At 54.2% G+C, this 26,052-nt stretch overlaps 1 protein-coding gene across 2 annotated transcripts; it reads right to left on the bottom strand.

The window, feature by feature from the left end:
• Positions 1-208: 208 nt before the first annotated feature.
• ADAMTS8 (ADAM metallopeptidase with thrombospondin type 1 motif 8) lies at positions 209-17,919 on the bottom strand. 2 transcript variants are annotated; one of them, XM_074848849.1, is made up of 9 exons: positions 16,849-17,919; positions 8,889-9,128; positions 8,534-8,666; positions 7,872-8,039; positions 7,373-7,671; positions 6,654-6,837; positions 5,924-6,096; positions 5,647-5,822; positions 209-3,842 (listed from the first exon to the last, which is right to left on the bottom strand). In XM_074848849.1, exons 1-9 carry the CDS (start codon positions 17,461-17,463, stop codon positions 3,110-3,112), a joined length of 2,721 nt encoding a protein of 906 aa, XP_074704950.1. In that variant the 5' UTR covers positions 17,464-17,919; the 3' UTR covers positions 209-3,109. The 2 variants fall into 2 exon arrangements, with proteins under 2 accessions (XP_074704950.1, XP_074704951.1); XM_074848850.1 differs by lacking the exon at positions 16,849-17,919 and adding an exon at positions 11,600-11,708.
• Positions 17,920-26,052: the final 8,133 nt, after the last annotated feature.

The raw sequence follows: 26,052 nt of genomic DNA, 5'->3' as shown, positions 1-26,052 counted from the left end.
AGGTGATTCAAAACTTTTGGGGAATAATTTTTGCTCCCTGGGTTTTGTCTACTCTGCCATGTAATGTATCAATTTGGCATCTTGAATGACCATTTATTTATAGCTGAATAAGCTATGGAAAAGGGAGGTTTAAAGTATTGCTCTTGGGATAGAGACTAAAAAAAAAAATATCCTGAGAAAAGTGCAAATAGAGACAAATGCAAAAAGGTAAGAGGCAGAAAATCCTTTATTGAAGGGGTAAAGGCAGAGTCACAGACTGTTTTCAAAGTTAAAAACAAATACAAACAAAAGGCTAAAAACCAGAAAATTATATTTTCCCCCCTTTAAATGAAAGTCCAAAGCATAATTTGGGTTAGATTTGTTATGCTTACACAGCTCGGTTGGCAATTGCACCCTGATCTGGGGGCACTAGGGAGGAGGGTGACACCAGTCATATACCAAAGTGGTTAAACGATGAGCAGAGACGTCCCCTCTCCGACCCCGCTGCAGGTCTCGGAGTGGGGATGTGGGAGCAGCATGTTAAAACACAGTCTTTTTTTAATTTCTTTTTTCCTTTTTTTTTTTTTTCCTCTCTCCTTTCCAGACAGCTACTGTACAAAACCAAACAGAAATTCATAATAAATACCTAACACAGAGGCTCAGTACATTGCTACAATCCTTCACTGAAGGGAAACATATATATACATATATATATCCTAATATATAACCTCTTTGACTTAAATCAGCGTAAAGGCTACGTGTTTCTACGGGAAGGCTAGGGCAGGAATCCCACTTGACCATCACCCAGACCCCACACCTCAACCGAGCATCGCCACCTGCAGTCCCCCCGTTCCCAGCGGGGTCCCCATCCTCCTCCTTGCTGGAAAAGCAGCAGGATTTGCCCACAGCAGGGAGTTTTTTTGCATCTAGGAAGGGAGTTTTTGCATCTAGGGAGTTTCTGTATCTAGGAAGCTCTGGCTAAGCAACCGCGCAGTGAATATAAAAAAACTGGAAGAGACCCTTGGCGTGCACGACTCCTGTGTGATAAATACAGACGTTTTCCTTGGCACCGTCTCAGACTGAAATTTCTGACCCATCCTAAATGCTGGTTATGATGCTGGAGAGGAAACACACGCTGGCCTTTGAGTTAAAACCCTCGCAGACTCAAAGGGGAAAAAGAAAATAACCCTGCAAGGCTACATGACTTTAGCATCCAGCTATTTGGTAGAGCGAGAGAGGGCTTAAATTCCTGGAGATTAATTAGCAGACGCAGAACATTGCCCGAAGGTAGGTCTGAACAAACAGCTCTGCATCCAAACTCTGCAGCTGGCCTTTATTTTTTTTTTCTTTCCTAAAAAAAAAGAGCCAAGCCCTCGGTACCCTCAGTCCTTGGCTGTAGCCCATTGGTTTCAATAGGAATCATCTATGGGAGATAAAAGCTGAATATCTCGGGTTTTCAAGTTAATGATAAGGTTTCTGGCATGGCTTCGGGGGAGCAGCTCACCCCACAGTCCCATCTCAAACCTGCCTGGCCAGTGAGAAAAGGGTCTCACACGATCTTAAGTCAGGCAAAAGCAACAAGAAAAAGGATTTGCTCCATAATTGCAAATGGGGAAGCTCAGACATCGCAAATTCAAGTCCTCCTCGTCCAGCCCTTCTCCCCTTCCTACCACAAAAAGGTTGTTCCCACTGGAAATTCAGCATTTTGCTGCCAAAGGAGGAGCCGAGGCAGGGTAGGGGCATCCGCAGGGAAGCAGCGAGGGGCATCGAGGGGAGCCTGGAGATACCAAATCGCTCATCCAGTGATGGCAAAACCTTTCCAAATTCCATCCCCACTCCCCAGGGACTGGCTGCTGCCAGCACACGGGCAGCGATCGCTTCGAAAGGGGGAAAGTTCAGGGACTGAGCCGCCATCTGTGCCGGGGCCAGACAGTGGCTGGGCTGGGGAGAGGGGGCCTAGCTCTTCCCCACCGGGAAGGAAGAGCTCCAGCTTTGCCAGGCTCGGTTTTAGACCAAGAATTACTCAAGCAAGGCTGGAGCCTGGCACCAGATCTGAGATTCTTCACGTATCCTGGGAAAGCAGAGGTGAAGAGCAGCACCAGTCACTGCGGTGGGCTGGGAAAGAGGTTCAGCATCTGCAGATCCCGGGCTCATCCCTGCTGCAAGGCAGGTTAGCAACTGATCTCCAAAATTAAAGCAGAGCTGAGAAAATGAGCACGCAGGGGACTGGAAGCCAAGGATAGGAGAGGAAAGGCTGGCACACCCAAGTGTCGGCTCCAGAGGGGGGACCGGGTATTGCAATAGGCATTCCACAGTCCAAGCACTGCAGAATTAGTAAGTAATTAATTCTCATGGTGGCCCTGCAAGCCAGATCAGGTGTAATTAAGCCTTGGTTTTATAGCTGGGGAAATCGAGGCATGGGGTTGCAGCTCTAGGAAAGACCCTGCAGATGCTGGGGGTGTTTGGGGGCAGTGGTTTGTCACCTTGTAGACTATAAACCAGCAGAAATGGCTACGACCATCTCGCCTGTCCTCCTGCCTAACACGTGCCAGGATCCGGCCCTCGGCTTGTTCCCACTTCCAGCCAGATGAGCCAGTTATCTCCCAAGCTAAGCCCACAGCTGATAAAACACTCCTCAAGCTCAAGGACACCCACGCTGCTGTAGGGAGGGGACGGCAACCCGATCCAAGCCTTTTGCAGAGGGATCCCGATTTTATCAAAGCCGCCCACCCTGGACCTCCTTGACCTGCAGCTGGGATGGGGCGATGGCAAAAAGCAGGCTCTGCATTTTTTTTTTCCAGCAACAAACCCCAGCGAACCGTACATACAGTCTGCACTCATGTTTAAGGACAGCTCTTTGGGAACACCTTACAGATACGCTTATTTTTCCCCTTAAATTACAACTTGCCTGCAAGCGGCCAGCCAGAAAGGAAGAAAGAAAGAAAGGAAAAGAAGTGATTCCTCCCCGTTTTGCCGCTGTTATTCCCCCCTCTGAGGTAGACGTCGATGGGGCGGGGATGAACCGCTGGAGAGTGGTTTTTCGTCTAGCGAGCAAGCCCGCGGCGTCCTCGCCGTCCTGCCCCAGCTTTGCCAGCGCGGTGCATCGCCGCCGAGCCCGTCGCGGCACGGCTCAGCACTGCCGCAGCACGCAGGCGGTGGTGGCCGGTGGTGGCCCCGGCGAGCTGCATTTCTCCGGGGCGGTGATTTTACCAGCGTAATCGATGCAAGAGGCGTTGCGTGTCCGCACGCCCTCGCCACAAGTTTGGGAGCAGGGGGACCAGGGACCCAGGCGCCAGAGCGGGCAGGGGACGTCTCCGCAGGGCTTGATGTCCTCAGGCTTGAGGGCTCTGTCGCAGGTAGAGGAGGTTTGACCCTCCACATCCCGACAATCCACCGTCCGCCTCTGCCAGCCGGAGCCGCATGTCTTGGAGCACTCAGACCAGTCGCCCAGGACCCACTGGGAGGTCAGCATCGGTCGGATGACGTTGGCCGACTTCTTCTCTTTGCCCTTCTGCTTGCTGAAAGGGACATCCTTGGGGATGAAGAAGGTGTACTTGACTTTTGGTGGGAAGATCTCACTGGCGATGGTCAGCAGCTGGACGGTCAGAGGCTCCGGGAGCTGTCGGAAGCTCTGCAGCCTCTCCAGGGTCGTCATGGAGCCGCTGTATTTCAGGATGGTCCCCTTAATGAGGATGTCCTGCTCCATGGCCGAGATGGCAAAGTCTCCGTTCAGCAGGTATTTGCCCTCGAGGGTCCTCAGGGCCAGGTAATTCCCGTCGTGACGGACCCCTCGGTGGCTGCGCTGTTTGATGTCGATGTTGGTTGCTCTGGCGGGGATGGTGACGATGTCGTTGTAGCCGTATCTGCACGAGGCAAAGGGACACGGTTATTTTCCTGGACTTCTTAAGAGGAGACCCACTTGGCGAGTGGGATCGTGGCTCTGAAGCCGTTCCTCTGTAACCCAGAGCGCTCAGGAGCTGGAAATATTGCAGCCGTGCCAGATGTGTGCTCAGCTGGAAGATCTTGCTGAATTACATGCAAAAATGAGCGATGCAATCAAACGAACAGCCCCACGGTTACCAGCCTCGGAGGGAAATTTCCCCTTACTCCCTTTCTTTTGAAACGGATGAAGTGTTTGGGACTAAAAGCCTGGCTCTGCCCAGCGGTGCTGTCACTGTTGATGCTGAAGGATAGCAACAGCGATAGATATAGATATAGAACAGCAGAATAAACAGATATAGAACAGCAGAATAGGAGAGAGTCGGGGTGCTGTAGGTGCTGTACGCATAGAAAATACATACACCGGCCAGATGTTGCTGCTAAAACCAGATCAGCAGTTAAACAGTTAACCCAACAGACATCTCGTATTGTCGATGGCTTGATATGAACTCGAAAGCCTTTCCTACAAGACAGCAAGCACTACAGCAGCAAAACCATCCCTTATCCATGAGTGGGCATCTCTGCACTCTGAGCTCATCTTTGGAAGGGTTTTGCAGCCACCACCACGGTGCAGAAGAGCTCCTGTTGGAGGGCACAGAGGACATTCCCAGGCCAGGGAAGGATTTCCCTGCAAAGCCAGCCAGAGCCCATCCCCAGAGCACCACGGCTCCCAGAACAGGACTGGGAAGGCTTCGGTACTCGAGCCCTCAGCACCCAGTAATTACTTGTCGCTATAATAAAATGTCACCCTGGCGTGACTCACGCCGTGGGGCCGGCAGGATTGTTTTCCACGCATCCCCACGGTTGATGCTGTGGTCGGTAATTAGGTTTAGAGTATTTTGGAATAAAGCCTTCGGGTCAAACCCTGCTCTCAGTCACCCTGGCCTCCCTAACCCTGATCTTAATGGGATCTCTTCTTGGCTGTAGCTACCACGCTAATCTCTCTTTAGTCAACCACAAACAATTCATAGGAGAGTGGAAGCCCCATTTCAGCTGGCTCCCTGGAAGGAAACCATTTAGGAAATCTAATTTGACTGCGTGAGTCACCTCGCCGCATGGAATTGGACGCGTTGGGCTTTTGTTATGACCTTTTCAACAAAAGCCTTAAATTCAGCTCTTTGGCAAAGCCACGGAGATCTCGGGCGAGGGAAGCGGCTGCCTTGATGCCCATGTCCCAGGACTGGAATTCACCCCCAAGCCCAGGGAAAAGTTATTGAACTATTTATATCCCGCATCAGCCCTCGAAATAACGTGTCCAGCTTGCTGCGTTGGGGTGAGATGCATATTGTGAACTCCTCGGGGCAGCAGATTTACTTGCAGTGGCGTACCGAGCCCATCGCCGGTGTCAGCACCAGCTACTATTTTAGGAAACAAACTCTGCTTGGCTTGCATAACACTGCCCCGAAATAAACTTAGCGTAAGCTCTGGAGTTTGTGAAGGAGACCAGGCTGTTGCAAGGCCACCCGGCTGAGGGTGTCTGCATGGCTGCAAGCCCAAGTTGATGGTGTGGAGGGGAAGCCAAGCACTCCTCAAGTCCGGCTACTGCAAACAAGATCTGCAGCTAGGTGTGATGCTTTCGGTACAGAAAGCAAACTGGCTTTGCATGACCTAGGAAGAGTCTTAATATTCCTAACCTAGCACTCTTGCAATAAAAAAAGAAAGGAGAGTGAGATGGGAAGCTGTTTATTCTCCCCCCAGCCCATCTCTGCAGACCCCTTCTCCCCTTACTTGGATCGGTTGAGCGAGCCGGATATTTTCCTGCAAGTCGAGCCGTTGCCGCCGCACACCCCACACTTGTCCAACTTCTTGGAGGACCCGACTACGTGATCGCAGCCAGCCTTGATGCACTGCCCGTGGATGCAGATGGAGAGGGTCTCCGGTCCGCACAGCGTCCCATCGATCACCTGGGGGGCGGAGGAGCAATTAGGGCATGGCTGTGGGTGTGTGTTTGATGTGAGATGGGGTAACGAGGGGCGATAGGAATTATCATCACCAGATATCTTACTTTGGCCTCAAAGACTTTAAATTCACTCCTCCCTCTGGCTCGGCAGAAGAGCTTGCATCGGTCTCGGGGTGACACTCCTGCGTACTTGGGAACCCACTCCAGGAGGTTCCCTTCCAGATCCGTAAAGTTGTAGCTGTTGTACTTCTCACACTGCTGCTCCCGAAAGCTTTTCCCTGAAAGGAAAGGAACGGCTTTAAACTGCAACAGGGGAGGTTCAGACTGGACATTAAGAAAAAATGTTTCCCAGAAAGAGTGGTCAGAGAGTGGAATAGGCTGCCCAGGGAGGGGGTTGAGTCACCATCCCTGGGTGTGTTTAAGGGTCGTTTGGATGAGCTGTGGGGGGATGTGGGGTAGGGGAGAACTTTGTAGAGTCGGGCTGAGGGTTGGGCTCGATGATCCCAAGGGTCTTTTCCAACCTGAATGATTCTGTGATTCTGTGTGAAAGACGAAACGTGACCCAAAAGCCGCAGGAAGCCAGCAGGAACTGCTGTCCTCCCGAGGATAGCAGGAGCATGCAGCGAGCGTGCAAGGAGAGGAGGGATGCCACACACCTCTGTGGGATCACAGCCCCCAGCAGAAGGTTATTGCCCCCCCCCCCCTGAATATTCAAGGGAGAGCTGAGCAATCCCTGCTAATGGGTTCTGGACAAACGGGGGTGGGAGGTGAGCGTGCATTTGGGAATGGCTTCCTTTTGTCGTGTGGGTGGGTGGCTTTGCAAAGCTGGGCTTACCATCGGGCGGGCACTCATCGGTGTGGCAGGACTGGTATTTGGCGCGCTGGCCCTCGCAGTACCTGCCGCCGTGCTGGGGCTTGGGGCTGTCGCAGTGGCGGAAGGAGAACTGCACGCCGCCGCCACACGTCCGGGAGCAGGAGCCCCAGGGGCTCCATGGGCCCCAGCCGCCATCCACCGCCGGCTGCAAGAGGCCACGAGAAGCTGCTAGATCTGTCCCTGAGCCCATCCATCCCCTGCTGCTCGCTCCCAGGGCGAGTAAAGATCTGGAGCAACATTAAAACCAGCTCCTCTCCCCATGTCACCAGCTGGGGCCCTAAAGCACTTAAGCACATACTTCACATGAAGTTGTTACTGACTTCCACCAGTCTGTCCATATGCCTAAAGTTAAGCTTGGGTTTAAGTACTTTGCTGACTGACTCAGAAATCACTGCTAATTCCCCCGGCAGGGCAAAAAGCGATGATTTAATTGCAGAACTGCAGCTGCTTGCTCTGGTTCAGACCAGCCCATGCCTTGGCAAAAGGCATGGAAGTGTTTATCTACGAGCCAGGCTTGCCGGTAATAAAGATTCATGAAAGCTGCTGTTGAAAGAGAGATGTCCAGAAAACAAATCAGGCAAATCCAAAGCTAGTCCAAGAGGCAGCACCACTGGGGTGAGAGGTTTGGGAATCCCAAAGGGTCAAGGCCCAGCCCGTCAGTCCCTAATCCCACCCGTTACCTGGGGTTTCAGGGCATCCTGTGGGACGCAGCGGCTGTCCCAGCAGAGCCCGCCGGTTTTGCAGGGGGTGCCGTCGGCCCACGGCAAGCTGCCATTCTTGGTGTGGCAAAGGGGCTCCCCGCTGCCGGTCCTGCACCAGAGCTGGGCACAGACATCCTCCTCCGTGGTGTTGGGGCAGTGCTGGAAGTCCTTGCCAAAGATCTGCTGGCATTGCTGGTCCAGGCTGTACAGGGCTCCTTGGCCGGGCAGCTCAGCAGGAAGGGAGAGGGGGTTGGCCGGGGCATCGAGCAAGCAGTCACCTGGGTAAGGTGCAAGAATTAGGCTGGAGATGCATCAAGGCTTGACACCATGGACTGCACAAAGAATGGCTCCCCAAACCTCTGCCCGTGGTCAGATTTGACTCCCTCTCCATCCCACACACCCCTCCAGGCGTTGCAAAGAGCCTGAGAAATTAAGGAAGAGGTTGTCTTGAGCGACGAGGCTGCTGATGAAGCCTTACCGTGCCCTCCATCCAGGAACTCGGTGAGGTACATGGCACTGCAGGGAGACCAGGGCTGGGTCTTGTTCAAGTGGATGAAGAGAGGGGCCATCATATGGTGCTTGCCGAGGGGCCCGAAGAGCCGCTCGCAGGTCTTGGAGTCGTCGTGGGGCATGCTGAGCACATGGCCTGGGGGGCAGAGAGCCTCGGTGAGCCACAACCTCCCAGCCCCAGATGATGCACGGGCAGCAGGGAGCATCTCTAAGTCATCAGGCAGTTCCTATGGCTGAAAAAAGCTATTTGCTTCGATAAATCGGAAGCAATAAACAAAACTCAAGGTGTCTCCAAGGTACAACCCGCTGCGTGCAGGGCAGAGCCGCTCAAATTAGCCAACGCATCTCTAGGAGTGGCAAACCAAGGGGGAGAAGTGCTTGATCCCACGCCTCAGCTCACCACATCAGGTAAATCCACCCATTCACACCAACTCAGTCACTTCTAAGAACCTCTGCTGGTGCAAAGCAGCTTCTACCAGTGCCAGAAGCTCCCCAGCGCTGCCCAGGGCTTGGCGGGTGGTACCCAGCCGGGAGATGCTGGTGTTGGGCTCTGCTACATCCCCTGCCAGCAGCGGGGCTGGCCACGCCGGGCTGAAAAAGCAGAAACCCCCTCGGGAAGGGATGCATTACCCAGTTCGTGAGCCAGGGTGTAGGCTGCCTGCAGGCCCTCGTCCTCAATCACCGAGCAGCTTTTGTTGCGGTCGCACATGGTGCCGATATCGGCCACTCCCAGCGTGTCGCAGCTTTGGTGCCCGCAGAAGTCCTGTTTGGGAGCAGCACCGAGGGGGGGTAAGGCAGGGCGAAGGGGTCCCCGTGTTCGACAGCTCCGGAGCTGGGCAACCCCACTGGTGCTTTGCACCCCGAATGTAACCACTCCCCCCAATCGCTTTGCTGCAAGCTCCGTTCTTTGCGTGGCGGGGGGATCCCTCCTCTCCCTCCAGGGACACCTCGACCCCTTTCCTCTCCCCCCAGGGACCCTTCAGACCTGTCTCGTCAGCAGGATGGCGGTGTCATAGTGCTCCGGGTGCCGGTCGCTTGGGGGGTTGAACCTTTGCTGCCAGCTACAGAAGTTGCGCAGGGTGAGCCCGCCGTTGTCGGACACCTCCGGCCCCGCTGCTGCCTCGTCCACCACCAGCACCTTCACCACCACCAAGTTGATGGAGTTTTTCAGGCTGGGGTGCTTGTAGATGCGAGCCGCCATGGCCATCAGGGTCAGGACGTGGTTCTGCGGGGAGAGAGAGGGGCAGGCGAAGCCTGGGTGAAACCTTTGCCATCAGGCTCTTTTTTTTTGTTAGGAAAGGAGAAATCAGCCTCATTTCTGAAGCCTACCACATCCAGACCGACTCAGGCAGCCAGCTGGGTTGATGGACTAAGTGTTGCCTTTTCTGTATGTGATGCTTTACACCCTGTGCCGGCGGGAAGGATGGGCAGGACAAGCCCACCCCTGCATCCCCCTTCTCCAGCCGCTGTGTCTCACCTGCCACGAACCCTTTGCACCCAGAGACCCTTCGGGAAAACCTCACGTGTCCGAGTGCGTGCTCTCGCATATTCCCAAAGCATTAACTTTGCCCTCACTGCCCCCGGGTAGGAACCGCCTCATGCGCAACATCTCCCTGGTGCAAAACCACCCTCGCATTGCTGTGAAACTCCTGCCCGTGCTGGTCGGCAGGGTTTGAGCCCAACATCCTCAGCGACAAACCGGGGCTAAAGCACTTTGATGGCCAAGTCTTCGCCCAGCAGCATTCCCTGCTCGGGCGACTGGGACGACCAGAGATTACTTAATATGTCAAACGCGCCAGCGGTGTTTAGGCTGATGTAAACATCTTATCGGAGCATCGAAATTCCTCTTCTGCTTGGCACCCATTCATGGCCCCAGAGTCAGAAGAAAAAAATGCAGCTATTACACAATATAGTATTGGGAAAGAGAAAGTGGCTTCTCTCCTCCCCAGATGAATTACACCCCACGGTCTCGCTTCAGCGCCACTATCTAATTAAACTGGAAGGACTTGTGGAAACCCTGTCCGATGGCTGAGTTTCACCCAAAATCCTTATTTCCTGAGTGGAGCCAGCTCTGTGCGCTCATCCATCACGATGCTGCCGGGACAGTGATATGCACAAAACGCCATTTTCTTAGCAAACGAGGGAGATGTTTAGGGAGATACTCCCCCCCGCCCCAACAGCGATGGCATATTTGCTGCACCGACAGCCACTCGCCCAGGGCACTTGTGGCTATTTTAAATTATTCTGCCACATTTTATCCCGTCACTGGCAGCTCCATGTAAACAGATGTTTTGCTTCAGCAAGACATATCCTAAGTCCTCCCCGGCTCATTATCCAAGGGCAGGCCCCAGCAAGGATGATGGGAGCACTGAATAGACTGGTTTATTTAGACTGGCCAGATCTCTGTGACATGACTCACATCCCAGCCCGAAGCATGCAACAAATGTCACAGAGAAGTCACCGCCGAGGCAAGAAACCCAGGCAAGATCCCCGCGAGTGGTTGCTTCAGGGGACTGGGGGAATTGTTTACCCCATGGGGAAAAGTCTATCGGGAACTTCCTAAAATGACCTGCGTCAAGATCTAGAAGGATGCTCTACGCTGGAGCTGTGCATCATGGCATCATCCATCACTTGCGAGGGAGAAAATCCTGCCCCGTCCTTTGCTAACCCGTTACAGGTTTCTCTCCATCCTGGTGGTTGTTACCTGGGAGCTCTCAGTCCCTACCGCAGATCCCCCAGGACACCGACCCTCGCGTCCTCGGGGTTACATCCAGCCAAGAAACTCTTTCAGCAGCAGGAACGGAGGGACTCGGAAAACATCCGTCCGCCTTCCCTTCGCCTGGAAAGCGAAGATGGAAAGCGAACCGAACAAACAGCTATTTAGTGCAGATTAAAAGGTCAAATTCACTTGTTCCACCATCTGGTGTCTATTTATACCCATCCCTGGATCGTGCAGGAGTTGGTTGGGCTTCAGATGGATCCTGACTGCTCCAGGGAGAGCAGCAATCCACCTGCACCGCCTTGGCCTGGCCAAGGGTTTGGAGCTGGGGCCAAAGCAAATTACGGGATCCCCAGGGCTCAGGAGAGGCTGACTGAGCGCTTTCGGCCAACAACCGGCTGCGGATGAGTTGAATCCCGCTTGTCCCGTCCTCCCTGTGCCTTTGCAAACAGGCTCTGGCTTGACGAGCCACCCAGGAGGGAACGCTGCCTTCTCCAGGTTTTCCCTCCCAGCGTTGAGGCTGAGGATGGGGGTATCGGGATCAGATGCGGGGCAGCCACGGGGTCGGTTTTGGGGAGCCCAGAGGCACAAACAGCCTTGTTCCTGCCTCCTTGCGAGGCACTACCCTGACTTTTCCAACCAGCATCCCAGGAGATCTTGATGGGATTTCTGTCCAACTGGTAAATACAGCTGGAAAATCAGCCCCTTACCTGCTCTGGGGGGAGAGGACAGCAGCCCAAGCTGCAGAGGATGGGGGGAGCATCCCTTCTCTGCCCTATGTGCTGCTTTTATGGCCAGGCTTGAGTATCACAGCTGAGCCACCCCGCTGCAGGGGGTTCTACTGCCTGGTGATGCCTCCCCAAACCTCCCTCTTTTTCCCCTGGCTGCAATCCTTCATTCCCTATGGTCTCAAGGAGATCAAATTCCACCCATTTCCCACCCCCAAAATAAAGGGGGATGCCTTTTCTCCGACACACCTGCATTACAGCAGCTCGGATATCCCTCCTGCCACAGCACCGCTGCTTCTCGAGAGCCCTGAGCCAGACACGCGCAGGCACCACCAGCATTGCCCGGCAGCAAACAGCACGTGCAGAGGGTCAGCAGTGGAGAAAATAAACACAAATCAGAGCACGGGGAACTGAAGTGGTTGTTTTTAACCTGATAATGCTGAAGGACTTCGCTTTCTGATACAGGCTCTTGCAAAATCTCTGCTTATGTTCTCCTTTGCAGGAACCCCAAACTGTTTTGGTTTCTTTTTTTAGTTGTTATTATTTTGGGGGGGAGAAACTGCTCTTGCACAGACACTGACTATTATTGTGGTATGTACGTAAATGATCTAATATCGCCGGACCCACCCAGCACAGGAGGATGGCAGGGAGCACCCGTGCAACACCCCGGCACAACTCGCCTCCCTCCGACACATTCCCCAGCTCGTGGAGATTAATGCTCAACTCGACCTGGGGCTGTAGGTTTGTTTGTTTGTTCATATGGTTGTTGGGTTTGGGGTTTTTTTTTTTCCCCCCTCTCTTTTCTCCCTAGAAGCCAGCGTTTCTGTAAGGGGAAAAAAAAAAAAAAAAAAAAGAAACGCTGAGATTTCTGGAGCGCAAACAGATGGGAGGAAGAAAACACAGGGTCAGATGCGAGGGCTGCCCAACTTTTAAAAAACAACTGGTAAAAACATATCCCAGCCTGTCTGTCTCCCCTGAAGCGATGTCTGCGTGCTGGCCTCCCGGCTCGGATACCCACAGCGGCCGGTGGCCGCCCTGCCAGCCTCCTCCTGCAGTTTGAAGCCTGGGCCAAGAATTTCCTTGCAAAAATGCTGGCGGCAGCCAAGGGAAATGGGGGGCATGCCGGAGGCGAGGGGGACACCTTGCCAGCCTGCCGGTGTGCCTGGCTGCCCTCCTGCCTTCCTGGCTCTCTGCCTTTTCCATCTACCACATCGTTTTTCCCCTCTTCTCTTTCCCTCCCTGCTGGGTATTTGGGGCTGACCCACCAAAGCAGCGGTTATCCCTTTTCAGAGCTGGGGGAAACTGAGGCACACGCAGGACTGCCACCACCTCTTTGCAGGCACGGATGAACATGAAGCAAAAACCCCGTCCCGAGAGCATCCCGCGGCAGGAGCGCTGCAGTTTGCAGTTGCTCCTGGGCTGCTTCGGTGGGAGCCGGCTCCCTTCACGCTGCGCCTTTCATACCGAAGCCCTTGATAATCGGTGGTGACCGCGCCAGCAGCGGGGCTGAAACGCAGCAGCTGTTTGACATTACGGGGCGAAGCGAGGAAGCGACTGCATCGGCCAGGGGGAAGATTTAGGGAGGCTGCCCGCTCCTCCGACCCCTCGCACCAAAGCGGATGCAGGATGGGGTCACACCGGGGGGGCAAATCCCAGAGCATCCGCGCAGGTCCCCCTTTGCTTCGCAAAGATCCCTTTTAATCCCATCCCGGTTGCCTTTGGGATGGGCTCAGGAGGGGCCGGCTCCTTTTGTCAAGGGATTAAGCAAACTCACCCGCTCAAGCTGCAAAATATCCTAAAGCAAGCCTAGGAGCCGGACACGAGGGGACTTGAGGCTCCAGGGTGGCTTTGGCTTTACCTCCAAGGTCACTTTGATGGTCAATCCAGGTGTGGGAGAGCTGACAGCGGGACCCCAGCAGTGCCCCGTGCCGTGCACTCCAGCACCCGCCTGGTTCTAGAGGAAAGGGATTGCAACAGCACTCCTAAAACCTCGTAAATATGCCTGGAAAAAACACAGAAGTCAGGTGAGGAATCCTGCCTTGATCAGACCAATCTGATTTTGCCCTGTCCTCAGTCATCACTGGCTTTTGGCGTCGGGGATCGCAGATTCCGTGCTTGCAAGAGCAAGGGGGAAAGAAAAGGGGATCGCAGCCATCATGTTTGCAGAGGAAAGCTTGGAAACGCGTCTCATCTGCACCCAAGAGACTGGAGAAATCCCACCACAGGAATCCGATTCTGCTGCCAACTGGCTGGAGATGCTGTGGCCGGTTTTTGTAACCGCCTGTTGCTTTAGGTGTCTCGGCAAACATCCCCCGGGCCTCGACGAGCATCTCCGCAAGTGCAGCCTGCAGGTGCTCAGCCCCAGTGCCCTTTCCTCTGCACGTCAGAGGGATGAGCCCCTCCACCGTCTCCTGCCTCAGTTTCCCCCACTCAAAACCCCCACTTAATTCTGTTAGTGATGCTCACCGTCTGTTTTTTTTCTTTTTCCCCAAGTATTTTGGGTCCTCGACAGGAAAAATGTAAAGGAAAAATTGTGTGTCCAGCCTGGGGCCTCGCACTCATCCCAATTTAAGGGGGCTTTTCCTAATCACCACAGGTCTCATCCTGCCAAGTCCTCCACGACCTGCCAGCTGCTCACAAGTGTTATTACTCAGCACTGTCCTGCTACTAATTTCCCCCCAAACACCCCAATTCCTGCAAGCGTCAAGCCAGAAGAATGACTAAACCCCCATATTTCAGGTCTGGTTCTGCTCTCACTTAATCATTTCCTCCTGGTTTACATGAGTATTGATGGAGGTACAATTAAGCTCGTGTTATCTAAATTAGGTTAACAGCTGAGCTTTAAGGCTCTGATTGATTAGAAATAAATCATTAATAGAATTTTCCCAACAACAGCATGACATTGATAATAACTTGCAACACTCGAATGCATCTTATGGTGACTATCTTCTACTTGAGCTGTTACAGCTTATGCAAGAAAATAACTGGGAATACAAACAATGCTTGTGACCTTTAATAAATATTTGGTAATTAAAGTGTGGTTACGGGAAGAAAAGTCACTATATCAATATGGTTTCTTCTGACTCAACATTTCTGCTCCCTAGGCATCTCCCAGCCAGCTCTCTAAGATCTCACTAGCATGAAAAAGCCATCACTTTTTTTTGGCCCACAAAATGTAGGTATTTAGGGAGAAGCGCGATGGCTATTTGGTCTCCTGAGTTAGCAGCAACAGTGCTTCTCCCTGCATTTTTGTTGCTGAGAACAAAAGACACAGAAACCCAGCAGGTGGCTTTTTTTTTTTTTTCTTTTACTGCTACACCAGAGCTGGTTAAGTTTTCCCCCAAATACTTAAATATGCTCTTGCTCTGTTCATCCCAAACAAGATCTTTAAATGCTTCTTCCCCATCAAGAAATACCCTGTGAGATGATGCAAAGATATAACTCTTGGGGACAAAAAAAACGAAGGTAAAACGGGAGTCAAGCAGACTGGAAACTCCCTGATAACTAAAGAAGGAGCTGCCATGGACCTCCCAGGCAGCATCACCCACCCCCAGGGCTGTACCAGCCAAACCAGGGCAGGGTACCCGCGTTTCAGCCCCTTGGTTGTGTGTACGTGCAGCTCAGCAGCCTCCAAGAGCTGCCACGGCACAGAATTACCCAGAGGGTTGTTGCTTTTTCCTCAGCTCAAGCTGGGCATTATCAGGATTCCCCCACCCCAAATATCTGTAGCAGGAGGCAGACCCTCACGTGTTGTTTTAGAACCACTGGGTGCCCAACCAGCTGCAGAAGATGCAACACTTTTTTTCCTGTCCTCTTGGGGAATCAGAGACCAGCTTCACAGTACGGGGAGAGTCATTTCCACCACCACTTACATGCCTGTTGCTTCAAAATTCAGATTACTCCATTGTAAACTCTATTTTTGACTGCTGTGAGCTCGGAGGGGGGGGGTGGGGGGGTCATCTCCATCGCTCCTTGACTCTCTGCTATCTGTTCCTGCCTGCCTTGGTGGCGTGCAAAGAAATACCAAGCAAGGGGCAAAACCCGAGTGATGCTGAGCAGCTGAAATCAGCTGGAGCTCCAAGGTTTAGCGTTTCTTAAGGTCTGACCCTGCCTCAGCAAGGCTGGAATTAAAACGCTGCTTTATTAAGAGCGGAGAAGCTGGATGAAGCCCCCGGGGGGGAAGGATAAAGCGGGCAGAAATGGCAAAGCCAGGCTGCCAAAGCCTGGTTTCAGCTGCCCGACTGCTCCCTGCTGAGCTCCAGCCTCAAGGACTCCTCCAACAGCCCAACCAACCCACTGCAGAGGACGAGCAACTTCGATGCGCGGTTCTCCCCCTTGCAAAGACCCGAGTGCGTTTAGACCCTGCAAACCTGAATCTGGACCTGAGGACCCGAACAACCCATCGCTGCAGGGACCACGGCGGCGGGGGCTTTGCAAGAGGCATGAAAAATAACCCGGCGCCAATGAAAGTGGCCGGTCAACAGCCCTGGAGATGGATGTAGGGGGGATGAGAGGCTGGGACCCCCGCTCCTGGGGTCTCCACGACGCTTGGCTGGGGGCAGAGTCTCCGCAGCCGGAGCATGTGGGAAGAGAGGGAGCATTTCTGGTGGTGGTGGCTGGGGGAAAGGGCTGTTCGTGCATCTGCTCGGCTGCGAACAGGTGGCTCAGGAGCGGAGCTGCGCATTACTCAGCCCCTGGTTTATTTACTATTTGGCCCAAGCTCCTATCCGGAAGGGAGTTAAGCCCATCGCCTTGCAGCACAGCTCTTTCCCTGTAGCAAGAAAGGCATTAACCCCCTCTGTCCTCCACCTATGGGGTCACCAGACGGGGGGGACATCACGGTGTCCAGCCTGTGCGGACACAGGCTCCCTGGGATGGGTGCTGGCTCTGGGAAACGGTCCCCAAACACCGCCCGAACCCCATAGATCAACCCTGCAGGGGTTTGCCCCAGGGATTTACGGCCCCTACGCAGCAAGGAGGGGTGGGGACAGAGCCAAAGTGTCCCCCACCCCGTCCCCAGCTCTGTAACGCGCTCACCCAAGGTGGTCCCTGGTGTCCTGTGGGGGCCGGACAGGAAAGGGGGGGACACAGAGAGGCAGCGGGGATGGGGACAGGAGGGATGGAGGTGACAGGACGGGGGACGGGAGGGATGGAGGGGGGACAGGACGGGGGACGGGAGGGATGGAGGGGGGACAGGACGGGGGACGGGAGGGATGGAGGGGGGACAGGACGGGGGACGGGAGGGATGGAGGGGGGACAGGACGGGGGACAGGACGGGGGACGGGAGGGATGGACGGGGGACAGGACGGGGGACGGGAGGGATGGAGGGGATATAGGGGACAGAGGGTATGAAGGGGACTGGGGGTTGGAGGGGGACAGGAGGGGATACAGGGGCTGGAGGGATTGAAGAATGAAGGGGATGGAGTGGGACAGGAGGGATGGAGGGGACTGGGGGGACAGGAGGGACGGAGGGGACGGGGGACACCGCCAGCCCTTACCTCCACGTCCTCCCCGTAGAAGCGCACCATGGAGGCATCAGCCACCAGCAGCGTCTCCACGTACCGCGCCTGGGAGACGAAGCGCTTGGCCCGGCGGCGCGGCCCCCCGGGCTCGGTGGCGGGGACGGGGGGGGCGGCGGCGGGGTGGGCGCCCGGCGGGGCGGCGCGGCGCTGGAGGCGGTGCGGGCGTCTCCAGGGGGGGCCGGGCGAGGGCTGCCCGAGCGGCTGCAGCTCGTAAGCCGCCCCGTCGAGGAGAAAAGCGGCTCGGAACCCCCCCCCGCCGCAACGGCTGAGCACGGCGGGAGCATCGGGGCTCCCCTCGACGGCTCCCGAATAAAAACAACCCCGGCGCGGGGGGCTCCGTCCCGGGGGCCGCCGGCCCCCCAAGCGCTGGAGGCGGAGGCGGGGGGCCAGGAAAGCGGCGTCGGGGCGGAGGCGGAGGACGACGGCGCGGCCGAAGGCGGCCAGGCGCAGGGCCAGCTGCCCCGGCGGTGCGGGCAGGCGGGCGGGCAGCAGCGGCTGCGCTTCCCGGGGGGGCGGCGGCAGCGCCCACGCGTGACACAGCAGCAGCAGGTGGAGCGGAGCCCGGCCCCCCAGCAGCGCCCGCCGCCCCATCGCCCCCCGGCCCCGCTGCTGCCGCCCCGCCGGGCTCTCGGCGGCTCCCCCGCAGCCTCCGCGCCGGCTGCGGAGCCCGCTGTATTTATACTTTCTCCCCCCGGCTTTGACATAAGAGGTTTATTTTTGATCTCTCGCTGTTCCCCACTCCCCTCCCCTGCCAGCCAGAGCCTGGGGGAGGAGGAGAAGTGAAAGAGAAAAAAAAAAAAAAAAAGCGGAGAAAAAAAAAAACCCACACACTTTAAAAAAAAAAAACCCAAACCAAAAACCAACCCACTTTTGGATGCGATTTGAGGCCAATCAGGCGCCGGGAGCCCCGCCTGCCTCCAAGTGTCAACTCCAGCCTGTTACTCTCCCAGCATTAACCCCTTCAGCCCAACCTCTGCCCGCCCGCCCGAGCCTGATCCTGCCCAAGGATCCAGCTCGGGGAGGTGGTGCTGCCCCAGGGGTTGGGGTCTAGCACCCAGTTCTCCCCCCGCCATGTCAAGATTTGCCCCAGGGGTGTGAAGGACTGATTCCTCTCCCATTCCCCCCAGCATCCCTTCGCTGGTGGAAAGCACCAGGCCGTTGCCAGCTGGAGAGCATCTCCTTTCAGCCTGCAAGGCAGAAGGTGCCTCGGGAGGTTTTGCCCCTCGGTTCCCATGTCCTCGGCTTAACCAGGGACAGGGGGGGCTTTGGGCCGTGGGGAAAGCTCCGACAGTGACACACACAAGGAGGATTCCATGCCCTGAGCAAACAGCTGGGTCCACATGGGGTTTCCTCCAGCTGGAATAAGGCAACGGGCTAAATCAGGCTTGTGGAAAATACCTATGAGAATAAAACAATGCAGCCAGCAACTCCTGTCACTTTATTTTATTCTCTTTTATTTTTTTTTGGGGGGGGGGGGGGGTGTGACTTTATTTAAAACCCAGATCTCCCCCTTTCAGACTGAGTTTTTCTTCCCATCCTCATTCCCTTGCAGTGAGTGAAAATCCCACAGGAGTATGAAAGTCTCAGGCTGTAAAACCAGGTAGTACCATCATGTGCTCTGCGGTGGCAGACACGGGGACATGGGCAGAAACTCGCTGTCCCTGGCTGGGAAGCCGCTCAGCACCAGGGAACAACCAGCTGTAATGGAGAAAGGGAAATCACTCCTTATAGATTACTCCTTCTTTCCTCTTAAGCCCTCCTTCCCCATTAGTTCATGAGATTCCTGGCCTCTGGAGCGCCCTTTGTGCGGCACTGAGATATCCAGGGATGTCCTTGCCGCAGTCTGGGGGTGGTGGGTCCTAACCTGCTCCACGCCCTGATTCTCTAAACCTTTCACAGCACACGCTCAGGACTGGGCTTGTGCTCCTTTAACCTTGCTGTGGATGCAAGTCCAAGGACCAGCTCCTCTCCACCGCTTTTTTTTTTTTTTTTTTTTTTCCCCTTAGCTTAATCCTAAAATGATCTGAAAGTGTAAAGCGGCGTTTGGCACCTCAGCATCCCCGGGAAACCGGAGTCAGGCCACAGCTGAGCAATGGGGTGCAGGGCTAAAGGCTGCTCTCCCTTTACTGGAGGATGTATTTACATCTGCCCCTCTATTATTGTCTCCACTTAAAAGCCACATCCCTACCTATATAGTAAACACACAGCCCTGGCTTTAAATAGCAGCTCTGCCCTGGGGCCAAGGCTCTGATTACTTCTCTTCTTTTTAAAGTGTGGTTTTTTTGCTACCATAGGAGGGGAGGAAATAATAATTAAAAAAAAAATATATATATAGTAAAAGCAACCCCAGGCATGGTGTAGCTCGGTCTGGGACATCTCTCCAGGGCTGTGTACTGAATGTGGTCCCTCGGCACCCAGCGCCTTGGCTGCTCTCCTGGCAGGGAGCTCAGCCTGCAGCTGGAGCAGCTTTTTTATAGTGGCCAAGGTGGGTTTTCCCCCCCTCTGCAGCTTCGCTGGGCTGGGGACAAAACTCAGTTTGCGTTTTAAAATCAGAAGGAAAGCGCAGAGGCAGGACCAGAAGCCAAAAGCGAGCCCTGACTCTGCCTCCCCCCCCCCCAAACCCGGCTGAGGGTACCTGTGTGGGTCTCAGCGGGCTTGGCTCTGCCATGGGAGGGTGGGCAAGGAGCCGTGGTGCCCCTGCTCCGAACTAGGACAGGTAAGGCTGCAGGCGACACGGGGCACGTCTCTCCGACAGGATGCAATTTATTCCCGGCTTTCCGCTCTCCGAGCTGCATCTTTGATCTCGGAGGACACGCTTGCATCTTAGCTTGAAGGCACCGCTGGTTTTCATTAGCGGCTCGCTCTGCAAACGGTAGCTGGAATTTCTCCTAGCCCATACGAGCCTCGCCAGGCTCGTTAGGAACCAGCTCGAAGGCACGCTGGGAGACGGCAAAACCTCACCTGGCTGCCCCTCTGCAGCTCCTCCCAGCAGAGGAGGTGGCACCCCAGGATTTTTTGGGGTTCCTCCTTCTTAACCCACTGCCACCAAACCTCGGCTGCCACTCGGGGCTGCAGCTTGCGTTTCTATGGGGCCGCCTGACATGTGAAAGCCATTAACTCCCTCATCACTGTGATTTAAAGACCCTTTTGATCAAACAGCTTGCAAACGCCTGCCCTGCTCCCCTCTGCCCGTCCCCAGCGCCCCAAAGCCAGGCAGCGGGCAGTTCCCTCCTACGTCCTTCCCGCAGCTCCTGCTGCCCAGCATCCACCTCCCAGGGGGATTTTGGCTGCCAGGATGAGGCCCACGTCGCATCTGCTGCTCCGCAGCTGCGAGATTGCCCCATTCTGGGGGGCTCCAGGATGCTTTGCTGTGCCCTCCTTGCTCTGCAAATGGCACCGCATCCCAATTCGCAGCGCCAGGGCGGTGTTTTGGGTTGTTGGCTTTGCCCTTAGCCCAGGGAAAAAAAAAAAATGGGAGAATTATTTGAGCTATCAACAAAACAGCTACAATCTCAAAAAAATATTGCCACTAGATGTCAGTGCCTCTCTACGCTGAGTGGTGGGAAACCCTAAATCCATCCCTGAGAGTTTGCTGCCCCAGCCAGAGGAGAGTGAAGGGGTCCTGCAGCCAGCGCAAACCCCACCTGATGTCAAAAGAAACAATTCCATTAGTTTTCCTTTTAAAGTAAGCAGGTGGGATGACAAAAATTTCTCCCAGAAAAGCAGTTGGGCTTTAAATCAGGGGCTTGGCCCTGTGTCCTGCCAAGTTATCTTCAGTGAAACCATCTGACCTGCACAGGTTGGCAAGTGAGATTCAGGGAAACGGTTTCTTGCCTGAGGTTTGCATGAAAACGGGAGATTTGGGCTTGATTTGGAGCGAGTGAGAACGGGCAAGTGAATTAATTAAGCAGCAAAATGTACCATCCTAGCATTGAACCCCCACCACGAGCACAGCCACGAGAGGGCCCCCCTGCCTTACAAGTGGTGGTTGTTTAGCTTTTGGTACCTAAAAACCCTCCATACCCCATAAAAAAACTGGGTTTGCCTTCCCCTTAGTGCAATATTTGCACCCCCCCCCCCCCCACCCCACCCCGCCCGGTGCAGCAACCCATCCCTGGAGACTGTACATGGATGGCGTGAGGGGTTTGGCGGCTGTGAGAGTGATGCAAGGGGAAAACTGTAATTCCTGCTGGGTCCCTTAAATGTGGGGGAAAATCAGTGTTTTGGGATTTAGGAAAGGGCAGGCTGGGTGTCAGTTTGCCAGCTGATGATGCCTCCTCTGAAAACTGGGTGCCTCGAGAGCAAAGGACCACGGCTGTGATTGCATTTGATTTGATTTTGATTTGAATTTGATTTGAAAAGATTCTACCTCTGATTTCTAAACCATCTTAAGGCACCTCCATATTTAGTCCTTGTTTTTAATTGCATTTTGATTTGTAATCCAATCCATTGCATCCAATTACATCTCATACCTTGATTTGCAGAGCAAAGAAGTGTCACCAGAGGGCAACCTTGCTTCAGGGTGGTTTTGGGCTCCAGTTGCGTGCAGGTGTGGCTGTAAGGGAAGCAGGTTTATAGATTTCCAAAATCAAGGGCTAAATCTTATTTCGAGCACTGCAGCCTCCTCCCAGGCTTTGCGGTCTTTGGGGAGCTGCTTCTCCACTTCCCGGCTGGGTCTTGAGGGTTTCAGGGTGTCCGGAGACCAACACATCAGTGAGGAGAGTCTCCAAGGATCACCCGGTTCTTCCCCAAACCCCTTGCAAAGCTGTGTCAAACCTGGAGTTAAAAACCTCCAAATTTGACAGAGAATTCCAAGCCTGCCCTACGGCTGCTTTTCCTATGAACCAGCCCATTAATAGCGCTAAATAAATACAGCAAGTTATGATGAAATTACTCTTCTCTAGAAAAAAAAAAACCTGTCTGAATCCCCCCTCCCATCATATTCTACTCTCACATGGTTTATGGGCTGACGAAAATGAATGAACTTCATAATGGTTTGCCTGAGTGACGAGCACCCTCGGCAGCTGGCTTGTGAATCTCCAGCACACCAGGTTTATTCCAGATGTGCATAATTTTGACAACCTTTCAGCCTTATCCAGATCTGCAGCTTCACCCTTTCGCTAGCTTGGTGCCTTTATGTATCTTTGGTTTATGTGTTTCTAACATGAGCATCGCATAAAGCTAATAAATCGTGGGAGGACCCTGTCTCAGGCAGGTGGGTACAATATAGAGCTATGTAGTCCTGGGTCATAAATTTTCAGGCTGAAGGGGTGTGTGTGTGAACGATAAGAAACATGTGATACTGTTTTTTGGGGATATGTTGGACCATTGTCTAGCTCCTCTAAATGTCCACTTACTGTTTTAAAACACCCTGGAAAAAACTGTGTCTTTAAAGAGGAGAGACAATGCCAGGAGGGGGGTGACGAGAGGGGGGGATTTTGGATGCTTTCTGGGTATATGAACTATCAGCAACCCCAGGATTTGCAACACTGGCTGGAAATCAGTCAAGACCAAGCTTTAGGATTTTTTCAGCGTACCTTGGTATTCCCATATCGAAGCCCTGCCAGATGCCAGAGGTGAAATTATGCATCAGGACCGTGTGAGAAGGCAGCAGCGATGCTCCTGCTCCAGGAGCAATGAGACAAGGCGCAGGGATCCTTCCCCTGTGTCGCCTGTGCTGGGGGGGGGAGCAGGCTGATTTGATTTTTGTTGTGTTGCGCACAGATGTGTGCTTGAAGATGTTTAAAGCACAGATCCTCTTCCCTCACGGGGCGGGTGAAGTGCTGTTGCCATCCCTGTTGAGTAGGAGAACTGCAAGGGCTGCATGGGAAACCCAAGGCAGAGCATCCTGCCCGTCTCCAATCGCTATCATCCAAGCCAGAATAAATCTAATTAAATTCAGCATCTTCCTGGACCAAGGATGGGGCAGGATTTAGGTGACAAAGACCTCCACGTACTTAGGTTTCTTGCGTATCTCTCCCTCAGTGACCCCGTCTAGACCCAGTCAGATTTTTTTCTCCAAGCCTTTCTTTCCTGGAAAGCTGCCTAACAACTCACTTTTGACTCATCTTCAGTCCCTGGAGAGGATCCTCCTTCCTGCCCATGTGGTGGCGAGTTGGGAGAGCACAGCCTGAACTTTTGGGTGAGAGCCCAGGCCTCTGATCTGCCAACCTTTCAGCCCAAGACAAGTGAACGTCTTGCAACGCCAGCTTTTCCCTGCCTACAACCTTTCCACTCTATCTTTGGCCTGGAGCTCTCAAATGGTCTGTTTGAAACTATTTCTTTTGTGAACTGGAACACCCAGGCGATATGTGAGGTTCGGGTGGTTTTTTGCTTTTTTTTGTTTCTAAATTCACACCCTCGGCATCGCAATGATGAAAGAAAAGAACTTGTCGTCACTTCCCAGAGTCACTTGGGATGAAGCAGAAGGAAGGTGGGAGAAGGAGGGTCCACACTGCAGACCAACTCACGCTGATATTTCAAGATCAGGGTGAGCTATGGATTAGGCCTGACTGAGATAGGTTTTACCCTACAGTGGTTTCTAGGAAAAATCAAAGTAGCAGCCAAATTTACCTTATATACCTTAATATACCTTAATATCTGTAGCTGTTCGGTGAGGTCCACAGGCATCTTCCATCTCCGTTCCCTGCTTACCACGTGCTCTCCTTTAGGTCACCTGTATCCAGCCCATTTCCATTAAAACCAGGCAAACTACAAAGCAGCCAGATTCAGCCCTGAACGCCTGGAAAGACATTCAGGGTGAGACCAAGGTGTTATCTTGGGCTGGCTCTAAAGGGCTGCAGGGTGTAAGCAACGGCCAGGAGGTCCCCAAAGAAGGGACATGCCTGCTTTCTCCTGGCCCTGACCCTCCTCTCTTGCAGGAATCTGTCCCTTCGTGTTGGCAGGAGACATAACAGAGATATTAATTCCCCTTTGCCCAAGCTGCTTCGAGAGGGACGTGCTGTGGAGATAGAAGCACCCCGAGAAGATGCCACAACCCTGGGACTGCTCAAGGGCTTTGTCTCTAGTGACAGGGACTGGGAAAATCACATCATGGCCTTGAGCGAGAGAAAAAATAAAATAAAAATATGCCTTCCTTCTTGTCTGGAGTGTTCTGAGATATGCCAGTAGCCCCTGGAGCTGCCTGTAACGGGTGATCCCTAAGGGTGATATATGCTCCATATACTCAGCAGCTTTTCTACTCACCACGGGCAGGAAAATGAAGGCAGCAGATGATTTGGCTTGCAAACAAAGCTCTGGCTTTGGGTAGGTGAGTCCCCCCTGTTCAGACAGAGAGTGAGGACAGGGGAGGCTTGATCCATCCCCTGACTTCGACCCCAAAGATGCTGGCACACCGTTACCATTGTGGGACAGAGCAAGCCCAGCTAAAACCCAGCATCTGAAGGGATGGAGCGGGTCTCAGCTCAGGCCCAGCCAAAACACTCGCATTTTCTGCCTGCCTTTCCCCATCAGGAGGCAATCAGATGTTCTCCAGGCTGGAGGGGAAGTCCCACCAGTTCGGTTTGACTCATCCTCTGCCGAGAAGATCTACCAGATGGAGGAGCTGGAGCTCCCGGGGCAGCAGTGACTAACCCTGGCTTGAATGACCTCTGGGCTGGGGTACTTGGAGCCGAGTTGCTCTCATGGTGCACGTAGGGGCTTTTTTTCTGCTCCTTTTCCCATCTGCTCCTCACCGGTACCTCTGCAGAGCAGAGACCCCCCCAGGCTCCACGCAGCTCAGCGTACGTGCCACTCTGCGGGGTCTTCTGCTGTGTGCTGAGCACCAAAGGCCTCCTGAGATGGTGCAAGCGCTGCTGCCCGCCCGCCACGTGTGAAGGGAATGAGGATTTGCCGTCTTTAAACATGAAGCCACAAAGAGCAAACAAAGCAGAGGTAGGGATGGGAGGAAGAACAACAGCCTCCCCATCCCGCTCAGGAACCCGGCGCGGCTGCAGAAATAAGCTTCACTCCCAAAGTGTCCCCAGGAGCCACAGGCTCAGCCCAGAGCTGGGTGCTGCTGCTGTTAGGTGGCACCTCTGGGACCATGTGCCAGCCTGGATGTTGCTACGGTCTCTGGGATAAACTCGTCCTGTTGAACAGGGGCAGCGCTGTGGGGAGGAGAAGCTCCCTCCTGGCACCTCGAGATGCTTGAAGTCGTGTCTGTCTTTTCCCCCTCGCACCTCCACTCCCTGTGCTGCCCGTTCTCTCTCTGCGGTCCTATCGACATCCCTGGACACATTGCACTTTGGCCAGCAGACAAAACCCCTGATTCACTGAGCCCAGCACAGTCAGATGATTATTTTGGGTTACAAGTTCAGCTGCAAGGCACACGACTGAGCATGGGGAAGCGCTGGCACCGAAACGAGCCAGGCTGCAGGCTGTGGGCTCTGTGTCTTAAGCAACAGCCTTGGCTTATATTTCATATATGCAGAAATTCTTAAACTGTTCTTGCAGCTTTTGTTGAGGCTTGAAATGACATCAAGGCCAGCTTGTCTGTGAGAAGGACTTAATTGGACTGTTAAACCATCCTGGAGCGCTGGGAAGGAGCGTGGGCTGCGGGACACACAGGACTTGGGTGCGCAGTGGTAGCCTGGGAGCGTTACTGAAATATCCATCCTTCCCTCTGGGCCCCAAACCAGCTTGTGTGGAAGCAGAGCTGCTGCAGGGGAGAAAGACCCGTTGGGCATCCTGCTGTCAGGGTGCTTTTTGCTGTCAGTAAATCTATTCCTCAGCCACAGATTACTGAGGACTCTTCATCGCTCTCCTTCTCGCTGTCCCGCTCTAAAAAAAAATCCCACCCACGATGAGATTTTTCTACCTCCCCACAGCACCAGCTGCCCCAGCAGCCTCCCTGGGCACGGGGAGATTCCCGTATCCTCCGTACGGCGTGTCCCGGGGTCTCGGAGGGGGGGATGTGATGGGTGTTAACACTTGTGAGTGCTCCCTTTGGTGGCCCTGGGGGTGGAAATCGCCCCTTCCAGGCTGGAGCCGCTGAACGGGGCTGGCGTAGGGTAGTGAGGGTGTCCTGGGGTGCCTTGGGGTGAAGAGCACCGGGGTACCCCGGGTCTGGAAGGTGAAGGTGGGGCTGTCGGGGCGGCTTTTTGCTGGGGTGGCAGGTCTGAAGGTGCGTGGAGGGACGCAGCCCGCTGTTAGACTTCACCTGTGAAAAACATTAACATC

The sequence above is a fragment of the Strix aluco genome, chromosome 23 (assembly GCF_031877795.1).
Source record: "Strix aluco isolate bStrAlu1 chromosome 23, bStrAlu1.hap1, whole genome shotgun sequence".
Classification (NCBI taxonomy): Eukaryota; Metazoa; Chordata; class Aves; order Strigiformes; family Strigidae; genus Strix; species Strix aluco.
Note: the sequence above shows the minus strand (reverse complement) of the source record. Positions and strands in the feature narration are given on the sequence as shown.